Source organism: Lycorma delicatula, chromosome 4 (assembly GCF_047948215.1).
Source record: "Lycorma delicatula isolate Av1 chromosome 4, ASM4794821v1, whole genome shotgun sequence".
Lineage (NCBI taxonomy): Eukaryota > Metazoa > Arthropoda > Insecta > Hemiptera > Fulgoridae > Lycorma > Lycorma delicatula.
This window is the reverse complement of record NC_134458.1, coordinates 170,118,518-170,131,225: the sequence shown is the minus strand read 5'-3', so window position 1 is coordinate 170,131,225 and position 12,708 is coordinate 170,118,518. Positions and strand designations below refer to the sequence as shown.

The following is a 12,708-nucleotide window of genomic DNA, read 5'->3' as shown; positions in this document are numbered from 1 at the left end:
AAAAATCAAACAATTTTTATACATTTTCATCAAATAATTTAAAACAAACTTGAAATAAAAAGTCATGAACTTCATCGGATGCACGTAATTTTTCGGCTTAATGTTCTGCTATTGTTTCCCAAAACCCAAATTAAAAATCTAATTAATCATTTTCCTTAGTGAAAACTATAAGAAAATCCTATTATTAACAAACTTAAGTAAAAATAATAGTAATATTTAAAATGAGAAACATAATTAAAATTATACATCAATAAATCAATATAAAATTTAAAAAAAAACTTACCAGCCATTTGAGGTCTGTAACCACAGTCGCCGGGTTGTGCTTTACATTTAAGATGTATTTCATCAAGTAATGTGCGAATAATAGGTGCCACTAAACTAGGCGGGCATCTCCTGCAAAAATAAATTAAAAGAATAACAATTAAAAAAAAGCCTAACGATAATAATTTTCAATTAAATTTACTCGAATCATTAAGCACAAAAAAAAATCTAAATATTACTCCGCGACAACCACGGCAAAATTATAGTCTCTTCGTCTTTCATTTAGAGATTAGTTATTTGAATTTCAGACGAACATGGCATTTTCGCAAGTATAAATTCTCATATAACATTCTCTCTACAAGACAGAAGATATTTCAGGAAGGTATCCTATTGAAAACCATTCACACAAGATATAGATTTTTATTGGAAAAACACAAAGCGGCGGGCAGAGGTAAGATGAAGCGATATAGGGAATTTATCCACATAAATTTTTATATCCAGAATCAGCCCTTTAAGTTTGCCCAACACCATTCGGGAAATTTTTTCGGATAAAAAGAAATTAAAACAAGTTACCGTGACGCCCACTTCTATGCGGTCGAAAATCTGGCTAAAGCTGTTATACACGGAGCTAAATATTTATGAAAAATCAATTGTTTTTGTCAACAGGTTTTCGAGGCAAAAACTGTTTAGAAATCACGATGAATAACCCCAAACCCTAAATTCCATTTTCTTAAAACTTTGAAATTTCAAATAACTTAACTTACGTACTTTAATCAAAGTACAGCTCAATTTTCTACGACCGCTACACAAAATGTCAAAAATTAAAAATGCCGAAAACCGCCCCCTTTTTTAATTTTGTCCAAACCTAAATGTCATCAATGGCCCAAATATAGATATTTTTGAGCCATTTTCGAAGAATTTATGCTCAGCCAGTCCGGACATATTAATCAAAATACAGATCAACTCGCGTAAGAACATACATCTTCAACTTTTATATAACTTCTTTTTTTTTTTTGTTTTTTTGGACTGATGGACTTTTGAAACGTCGGCGTTTGCAAGAAATCCGGTACCTAAAATTTTAACCGACACTTCCCCTTTATACCTATGCTGCTGCTCCAGCAATATAGCTGTAGCCAGAAAAGTTAAAATTAACAGCGTAGAACCCTATTACTTGGATTATAATGATATTTCTTGTTGGTACATCAAAAAACGCCAATATGTATTTGTAATTTAAATTCCAGACGGGGGCGGAAATAAATATTTAGGAATCAATAATAAAGTAATTTTACGAATTTCTGTGTTGCAATTTCTAACGCAGTAGATGTTAAATTTTTTCACATTTTGCTATATAATGTCAATAATCATATTTTGATGAAATGAAATTTAGTACAATTAAAATATATATATCAGTTAAATTACTTTTTTTAACCGCTTAATAAAACTTCAGTACCGTTTTACGGCTACGGTACATTTAAAGCATCTGAAATGTAATTCAGAGTTACTTTCTTCAACAGTACGGATATTCCTGTTACAAAATAAATCCGATAAATGAAGGTTGTAACCCGAATATAATTTTGTAATTTATTAAAAATTATTATTCATTAAGGAATCAAAATCATTCGTATCTCGATGATCTTGGAATATCGATGTTTCGGTTCCAAGTCGCCTACAACCGTTACATTATCGCACCCAAAGTATACCGATATGTTCCTTCAAGCAATTTAGCAGAAAATAAAGAAATAAATTAACATATAATACATAGTTTTAAGCTAGACATTTAAATCTTTCTAATTTTAAACTTATCGTACGACAGCAATACAAACAGGAATTGTCATTAAAAAACTAAACAATTTCTCACGAAAGTTTTACTTAAAAATAATGCAACAGAACAAAACAGAGAAATCCAATTATACACGTGTAAACGAATAATTAAATAAATTTAACAAAATGTCGTCATTAAAAAGAAAACAATGAATTTAATTTAAGCTAACAACGATTACGTAACAAGCTATGAATTAAAACACTTTAATTCATGTTGATTTATAAGTAACACAAGTTTCTTTCTACTATTTAGAACGATGGAATATTCTATTATAATTTAATTTACCAAAATATTATTTAAATTACGTTAAGGAAGTACGAAAATTATTTTGATGAAATCAGAAATTAATTCAAATTTATATTCGAGAACCTTAGAAAAAAATTTTAAAAGATAATTTTATTCAAAACTATTTGAATTATCCGGTATAAGTTTTGAAGGATTCTTTTCAAGGGGATATTAATCCAAAAAATTTAAAAAAATCATTTGAGGTAGATTTACCATTCTAGTTTCATTAAAACTAGTTCTGCTGGTCTAAAGTGACGCGCTGAAAAACATAAAACAAACGTACATCGAAATAATGAGCTAATTCGTTTCACTTTGTTACCAGACGCCTACATAAAATTAAAAAAAAAAAAATTCTGTCTCGACAATGAACAGTCAAAACATTAACATATAAGATGAATAAATGGCATTAACTAAGAGGCATTGAAATAAGCAATAAAGCTTCTTACAATCAAGAGCAATTAGTTTACGTTTGTCTACCTTTTTTAAAAGAGAAATTTGTATTTTAAAAAAAATCATTAAATTACCAACTAAAATTCAACGTAAATCCAACATTTTTCTTCGATATAAATAGATTTCGTATTTCTTTATGAAAACCCAAAATGGCGATCAATCAAATATTTCGTTCAATTAAAAAAAAAAACCTTGTATTCAAACAGTATTTCAAACGACCGACTCCGCGGCGGAGTGGTTGCGCCTCGGTCTATCATCCGGGGATCCTAGGTTCGAATCCCGGCATGGCATTTTTCATACTCTACAAAATTTCCATTTTCTACGCAAATCTTTAAAAAGTACTGCGGTGAGTCAATGAATTAATTCATTATTACAACAAAAAAAATCGTTATGCGGAAAAGTTGCAACGAATTCCTAACCAATTAAGTTTATACACAAAAAAAGAACAACAATATTGTTTCCTTGAAGATGAGTTGTAAAGTAAATACTTGTTATCCTTACAGAAACGCTTTTTTATTATTCCTCTGTATAAAAGTATATTCACTACAGTGAGAGCAACAGAAATACTTTATTAACTTATAACAAAACGTGTTAAAAGTTAAATATAATTTAAATATTTCATATTAAATTCGATAAAATTCTACAAGTTTAACATGTAATAACTAATTAACGATTATTGATCGATTGATAACGAATAATTTATTGGTTTGTAAAAATGCCTTAATTGTATCAATACTTCGAAGGGAGCGGCCTTCAGCGCGTGCCAATAAAAACGTTTTAATCTTAAGTTTTCTGTTACTACTGCTTGAATATTTGTATTTTTCTCGTCTATTCCATAACGTAACTCTTCCGTCACAAACACGAATAAAATTCAAAACGTTAGAAATTTCTGTTATATCCTTGCGATTGAGCGCAAATTACGTTAATTTCAAAAAAAAGAAGGTAGACCAACTTACCTCTGGGCGCTTAAAAGAAATAGACGACCAGGGTTTCCAATTACGGCAGGTTAGGTGAACTGAATCGTTCGATTGCCGCTACACGCACGATATTTTTCCTGATGCGACAAGTATGCAGACTGTTAGATGGATTTCCTCCGATCGGCATATTACATAGTTTCTTTCTGGACATGGAGCTTTTCGAGATAGGTTGGCCAGATTTGGTTTGATTAATTCAGGTTTGTGTCCGGAGTGTAGGGCCAGCGATGATGCGTGCCATATCTTACATGCCAGCCACATGCACGAATGGAACATAGTTACTGGCTTCCTGAGATTCTTAGCCCTGCGGAGGATGGATGAGGAAGTCATGCATCCTCCGAGACATCTGATGACTATGATGTGTTATCAGTTTTAGAGGATCTAAGAGACGACCCCCGGTAAAGCCCATCAGGGTTAGGAACGGAGGAGATGGTGTGGTGACCGGGATCGTCACAAGGCGGGTGGATTCCCCTATGGAGGTCAGGATGTTAATATTAGTAAAATGTATTTTATTTAAATTTATAATAAAATGGACTATTTTTTTTAAACAACGAATTTTTTCAACTCGTTTAGCAAATAGGATAAGTGGGCGCGATTAATTTTTTTTCAAAAACAACTAAAACTTAATATTGAAAAAATTGTCTGGAAAGTACGAATAATTTCTCACTTTTGCATATTTTCTTCGATAATTAGCTAACTTTTTTTTTGTGAATACACCCGCCACTCACGAGCGATTAATAAACTGAAAAGCAACCAATCAAAGATACGATTTACTAAATTAGAAAAAAAATTAATTTTATTAAAAAAATCGTGTTCACCTTCCGAACACGAGATGTATATTTTCCTTACATTACCTCAAAGTACCACTTAGCATTACTGTTTCGGCGTATATCTTTCACAATTTATTTTTAAATCATTAACATTTATAAATAAAACTAACAAAATATTTTCATCGACTATAACTTAAAATAGTTTTTTTTTCTGGTGGCGGTAATGGTGGTAATCTACATCTTCAGAGTCGAGATCAACTATTTAAATTCACAAGCGCTTTCCTTATGTGAAATCTGTTTCTTGAGTTTTTAGAAAAATTTAAAACGCAGGCAGATTGTTTTCGGGTTTCCTATTTTAGTTTTTTTATTATCGCTTGTCGCTTTATTTGAGTAGGTAAGATCTCGTCAAAGTATACATAACAATCGGATGAAAATTGAGACAAAGCATTTAGTTACTGAAACAACGTTGGTTTTCTCGAAGAAAGTAACCCAACTTCTTTAATAAACGTAAACGCTATCAACATATGACTGATAATCAGAAGCGGGTATTATTTAATGTATCAGCTGTTTTTAATCCGATTTAATAGTTGCCGAGCAGAAGTTCATTTTTAATTTCAAAGTACCGATAGGTAATTAAGTTTGTATATTATAAAATTATCCTTTTGTTAATTATGTCAGATTTTGAGGAAGATCTGTCTTTAAACCGATCGATATTAAACAAAAATCAGAAAGTATGACTAACAACCTAGTGCCACATAAATGTATTGTTTTAATGTTTTTTTTGAAAAATAAAAAAAATAAAATGTTCCGTAAACAATGTATTCTATCGTTGATACAAATAAACAATCCCAATATTTTCTCAGCTGTAGAAAAAATACGGTACGCAACTCTCTATAATGGCCATTAATGCACTATTGCGAAGTTTATGACACTCGTAAAGGTTCGCACTGTGCATTAATGCCTATCACTATAGGCTCGTTGCATAATTTATTATTTTATTCCGATGCACCCGAATCCAAAAAATTTGTTTTTCTCAGAAGGACGTTTGCGCGAATGTACGTATGTCGGCCTGCAACATACTTTATAACTCTGGACCCCGTTGACCTATTTTCTTCAAACTGGGTACACAAGTACGTTTTTAAACGTTTGTAAAAATTTGAAAAAGGGATGGGTGTTTTGCCCGAAATAAAATTTCACAACTTCACTGGGGCTCTTCTTACAAAAGTTGTATTTTTTATCGAGATTACAAATTTAAAAAAAAAGTTTTATTTAATATTCACTCTTTCTACTCTCTCCAGAAAATAACTTTTTTATTTTTTTGAGCTACATGTTTCTACAGAAAGGCAGTTAATGGTAGTTTTTGCATCTGTATTTTCTACATCGATAGGCCTTCAAACCACTATAAAAATCATTCGCCTATCCCACTCCAATGTTCTGTGGTAACAAAAAGTATTTTTTATAATTAAAAAAAAAAAATTAGTTTTAAATTTAAACCCATCTCGAAGATTACTCATCGCATTTAAAATGTAAAATCTTAATTTTTTGATAGTATTTCATGAAAAAAAATTAGCCAAAAGTTTTCACCCCTTCGTAGAAGATTACAGCTTTGTTTATTTCTAATTAAGATTGTATCGTTGTATTTTTTTTTAATTTTAAAAAAGTTTTTTTTTAGATTTAGAGATTATTTTCTTAAAAATTAATTTTACCTGAATGCTTCCCCCCTTGAGTACGGAAACCCAAAAAATGAAAAAAAGTGTTTTCGAATTCATATTTTTAATTCATTTAATGTTAAAAAATTAAAGTCGCTAAAATAACTTAATATCCTCAATGATGGAGAGCTCCCAAATTAAGAAAAAAAAACCGATTGTTTTTTTTTTTATTTCATATTTAATATTTAAAAATCAATTTTAGAGAACATTTAATAATTAAAAAAATCTTCCCTGATGCGTGTGAACCCAAATTTTCAGAAACTAGAAACATACGTATTTTTCGAGATTGTGATGCTAAGAGTAACATACTAATATTAAAAATAAAAAAAGAATGCTGCCGGCTTTGAATTAAATATCATGAAAGAAAAGGAGCAGAGCAAGGGCCGGTTTTAAAATCTGACGGAAAGCGTGAAATAGGGGTAAGCGATTCTAAAAATCATAATTTTATACCTACGTGATTGAAGATTGTCCTTTTAAGCAAAAACTTCGACCCGCTTCTAATAACTCGTTTTTCAGTAATATACTTCCATTCATAATTATAGCTTATAGACAACGGGATTATTTTTTTAATAATAAAACTAGACTTATCCATCGCATTGTTAAAAGCTGCTCTTTGAAACCGTATAAATTCACAGGAGGCACCTTCATAAATAAGACAAATAAGAAAAGAATTCGTAAAATTAAATATAAAATATAATAAGAAGTAAATTTCTATAGGTATATAACCAGTAGTACGCTGACATAACATTACATTTTACAGCTCATTAAATTTAGTCTAACTTCGCTAAAAAACTTCACCGCAATGACATATATTTTCTTATCGACTAAACCACATTTATCATATTTATCCGCACAACCTTCTCAAAAGGATTTGTGATACGATGACAATACGTTTCAGTTTTATATAAATCTACTCGGTTCACAGAAAAGTACGACTGTCTAACGCGTGTATAAATTATAAAAAATAATTAGAGCAATGATATAGAGTGCGGGCGAGAGTATATACTTGGATATGCTTACTCACGAAGTCAGTTTTATTGTGAATATGCATTCACCTCAGAACGAAACTTTTCAGTGATATTTCTTGAATTAATCACAAAGGCGTTTGTCATACAAAGGAGTTGTTCAAAAACCACATATTTATAATTGTAATTAAAATACATATATTTGAAAAAGTCATTGTTTTTTAAAATTTTAAATTAATTTTTTTAAAACAAACGTTTAAAAAATACCTCTGGTAATATTTCTCAAAAAAAAAACGTTTGGTATAATAAGTCCGGATAACGTAAAGACAAACAAATATCGTTTATCAAAGGGGACGGAACCCCGAGTACGCATTTTACATGAAATGAGTATATCCGGCAGTTTTTGCCTCGCATCTCGAAAACCTGTTAACAGAAGAAAAAAAATGTAATATGGCACAATATTTAGTCTTAGATTTAGGCTGATATTTCGACCACACCGGACAAGTAGTCATCACGGTACTAAAATACAGTTCGTATCGCTAAGTTCTCCCGGAAGTTTCATTACCTGATCAACTCGTAAAAATAATGGAAAAAAATCCATATAAACATATATCCTAAAATGCTTCGTTTGCGAGTTACGGCTAGTGACAGATTTCACTCGGATTTCAGCTAAATGGGTGAAATGAGGTCGTACCAAAATTTTTAGGATGTTAAAGGGCAGAATTGGTGATTTCTTATGGTTTTTGAAAATCGAATAAAATAGATCCCAGAACCGTATCTGCGATAGTTTTTTTAGAAATCTGGGGTAAAAACCCTGTTTTTTTTTGTTGACTTACAATAACTTTGTTAAATGGATAATAAACAAATTTAAACAAAGCTTATAAAAATAAAACTTGTAAATTTAAAAAAAAACTTGTAGTTAACTTCATTCTGAACAAAATGGTGTAAAATGAAGTGAATTAAACTAAGAAATTTAGAAAAATTTGAATTTTATTTAGAAACAGAGCATAACTACATTTGTCAAAGAAGTACTTATTGTAAATAAAAACTAATTTTTTTTTGGTAATATGAAAAATTTGTAAAAACAAAATTTACTGTTAAAAATTTTAAAAAGACTGGAAATTACAGAACAATTGTAAAATTAAAATAAATCAATAAAAATTACTTAGATAATCATTTCTTTATTAACGGCAGAAGTACAATAAATTATCTGAAGAATTATTATTTCAAAGTTTGCAATAAAACAACAGCTGATCAACAATGCGCAAAGTACATTAAGCATATTTGGTACAGTGAACTCTGCTGTCGTTAGCGAAGGTTTACTGTGAATATTAGTTTGACCTAGATCGGTGTGCCATTGTAATAATGCCGTATTTATTCACAACAGAGGAGGAGTATGCTGATGTGGTATTCGATTTGGGTGAGTGTAATGGTAAAGTCGCAGGATTCCACATCCCAAAACAATTAGTGCGACTTTCCGCAATCTTCGGGAAACAGTTCACTACCTAGTATTCGTACCAGCTACGAACGGTCTGTCCACCATGACGCTGTTACTGATGAGATTATTATTGATACAGTTCAGCGCAGTCCAGGCGTCAGTACACGTCTTCCTAAGCGGATCGGAGTTTAGCATTCGATTGTTTGGAGGCTCTTAAACAAAACAAGTTCTATCCGTATCATAAACAGCCAGTTCAACAGCTACATCCAGGAGACGGTCCGCTTCGCTTGGAGTTCTGCAACTAGTGGAATACAAATCGACAACTCTACAAGTACGTTTCGTTTACCGACGAGACAAATTTCACTCGAGATGGCGTCAACAACTTACGCAATGAGCGTATACATGGCAGAAGTAAATCCTCATGAAGCAGTGGAAGGCAATTTTCAACACCGATTTAGCGTCAGTGTATGGTACGGCCTTCTCACAAACAACCGTTTGGACCGTTCATATTACACGGCCGCCTAAATGCTGCGGTCTACTTGACTTTTTTTCAAGAATTGCCGCAGCTGCTTGAAGATGTTCCTCTAGCGTCCCAGCGCTAGAGGAACATCTTCTATTATACATGACTAGAATAGGTATGAAAGTCCCGGCATTTATTGAAGTAAATAATTACTCCATTAAATTATTTTGTATACAATATACAAATATTGCATAAAAAACAAGGATACATTCGCGTGAGGAATTAATTGTCCGCATGATGGATGCGGCTGAGCAACTTAAGGACAGCCCTAAAGAACAAAAAAGCAGTACAGAAACGTGCTAAGAAATGTGTTGGAAATGGCGGGATTATTTTTGAACATTTATTATAAACTGGTACGTATAACGCACTTGGTCTAGTGCACTGTTTCTAAATAAAATTCGAATTTTTCTAACTTTTCTTTGTTTTATTTAATCTATCTTACGCCATTTTGTTCAGAATAGTTCTCTATAAATTCTATTTAAAATTTTTATGTATTTATTACCCATTTAACAAGGTTATTGTATGTCAAACATAAAAAACAGGGTTTTTATCCCAACTTCACCCCAGATTTCTCAAAAACTACCGCAAATACGGTTCTGGGACCTATTTTATCCGATTTTTCATTAACGTCATAAAAATCTCAGTAAGACTTCATTTCAACCAGTTAGCTGAAATCCGAGCGAAATCTTTCACTAACCGTAACTCGCAGACGAAGCATGTTAGAATGCTTCATATATGTAGAAATGTTCATATGAACTTTTCTACTATACATGAGTAGAATAGGTATGAAAGTCTCGGGATTTATTGAAATAAATAATTACTCACATAAACTCTTACGCTCTCAAGAACAAAGGGGCTGAATGGATCCCGTACTTAATATATCAATTTTATAATTTTAATTTTCAAGATTAAATATTCATTCCTATCTGGTATTAATGTAGACGACATGGAACCCGACTTAAAAACTAAATAATATTTATAGCTTTGATATTTTAACCTCTTTTCCAAATTGTACATGTTATTAAAAATGGCTTTACCAAAATTTTTTTTTTGAAAAGGAAATAAATTATACCGATAAAAATGTCATTTGGTCAAGGAATTCAACTGTTACCGAAATATTTTACTAATAATTTTGACTTTTTCTCATTTGCTAATTTTAAAATGCATAAGTTTTAAGGTAAAGAACACCGTCACTTGATGAAGAAGGCTCAAATCGAACGCAAATATTTTACAGAATATTTAGATCTCTTTCGCAATTGTACTTTTATTACATAATTAAACAACTAATATTCTAAAATCCTATGGAAAATAAAATATAATTGAAATAAAAATCTATCAAGAACAATGCGGACAATGTATGTAATAATCGTTTGCCGGGTTTTTATTTACATATAGCCGAACTATCCGGTTTTTTTAACGGGTATATTATCCGATTAGAAACCTAAGTAAAAAATTTTAAAATATATTTTTTTAGAAAAAGCGTTTCAAATTTTATTGATTTTAATTATAATTCCCCTGAAGTCTTTAAATTAATTTCATCCGCAATGTGTAAATCACACAAAAAAAAACTGTCTCCACAAGATGGGATAAGGAAACCCTCTTTTAAATTTCAATAAAACGTTTTTGCAAAACTGTAGTATAATTTTATTACCTTTACTTTTCAGAGGTTGGAAATTTTGACTAACTTACATCCTGAGGATCCAAATTAAATAAATCTTTACCAAAAGAGAGACTGGTTTAATTCTTCTGGCCTCCTCTTTTTTTATTTCCTGGCTATAGCGATATATGCTGCTATATAGCAGCATATATCGCTACAGCATATATCCCGTTACAAATATTTGTAACGGGAAAATATATAAATCTGTAAAAAAAAAATCTAACAAAATTTTAGTTTAGTCTTTTTAAATTTTCTGACTTCAGGAGATATTTAAAACATTTTTTTTGTTACATAAAAAATACATATAAATGAATTGTAAATTACCTGCGAAAAAGTTTGTTTTTCTCGAACTTCCTAAGCTCAAAAAATCTATTTCTGTCAGACGGACGTTTGTATGTACGTTGGCCTGCATTTGGTCTTATAACTTTGGACCCGGTTGACCGATTTTCTTCTCAGAAGATAGGTACTACCTTCGGGGGAAAGAACATATTAAATCTTTGCAAAAATTGGAAAACCGGACGGGGATGTTTTGCCCGAAATAAAATTTCAAAACTTTACTGGAGCACTTTAGCAAACAATTTATGACTTACATATTTTTTTTTTTTTGGCAATATGCTGCTACAGAAACAGAGTTAATGGGAGTTTTTGCATCTGTATTTTCTTCATCAATATGCCTTAAACAATTACAAAATCTTTTACTCATCACACTCCAATGTTCTGAGGAAACAAAATATATTTTTTAACTTAAAAAAAGAAATTTGAATTAATTTTAAAGTCCTTACTCTTTAGCATTTCTTAAAAAAAAAAATAGCCAAAACTTTTACCTCCGCCTACAAAAGTACAACTTTATTTTGAATTATGGCCTGTATCTGTATTTTTTAAACAATTTTAAAAAGTTTTTTGTTAAATTTTTTATCACCACTTCCTTAAAAATTAATTTTAACCGAACGCTTCCCTTGAGAATGGCAGCCTCCAAAATGGAAAAAAGAAAAAAAAATCACAATTTCAAATTTTTAATGCTAAATAGGCATTTTGTAAACAATAAAGTCACTAAAATAACTTAATAACCCTCCCATAATGTGGAAAGTTCCAAATTTATAAAATATTTTTACATAAAAATGTGAAAAAAAAGGAATTCATAATTCTGGTTATTGTTTTTCAATAAAAATATATTATTTTATCAGAAAGTTAAAAAAACGTACCTAAAATGCTTAAACTGGAAAAATGAATTCCATAACTTGACCGCCGCGTAGCAGGGCAAGTTAAGTGGTTCATTGCCGGACTTTTTTTAGATGAACTGCATATTGAGCCAGTAAATTCCAAAGATGTATTTTTCGCCAAGACGTGGCTGTTCACTTATAGATATCTTACATGTAGAAATAGAAGTCATTACAACAATTTCAACCCTATAAATTGCAAAGTCTAGGTAATATATGTAAATTTTCAGGTTTGATTAAAACAGGTTATGTCGTTCGTCCGTATTCCCAAAAAAACAACAAAAACGAGATATAATGAGATAACAAGTAAAAATATACAAAGTTATACCTAAGAAAAAACCTTTCATTTCAACTTCAACTTTAGCGTAACACAAAGATGAAATGAAAATAAAAGGTATTTAACAATTATTTACAAAACGGAAAATTTCACATACGTATATACTGCATATAGATACACCATTCCATACGAAAAATTACCCTAATCTCCTACCTACGAAAATCGTGGTACGATAAAATGTTCTATTAACCAACTAGTATCTTTGCAATACCACCCAAGTTTGGATCTAAAATTAAATCTAACTAAACTTTTAAGATTCTAATAGCTCCTATTTCCTTTTAGATTGTCTAAAGTTTTTACTCT

General features: G+C 30.8%; 1 protein-coding gene across 1 annotated transcript in view; it reads right to left on the bottom strand.

Moving 5' to 3' along the window:
- The window catches only part of LOC142324071 (uncharacterized), a 761,232-nt gene that overhangs the window by 741,472 nt on the left and 7,052 nt on the right, over nt 1-12,708 (bottom strand). The window contains exon 2 of the mRNA XM_075364700.1: nt 284-393. Coding sequence (XP_075220815.1) covers nt 284-393 — 110 coding nt within the window. The remainder of the gene's footprint in view (nt 1-283; nt 394-12,708) is intronic.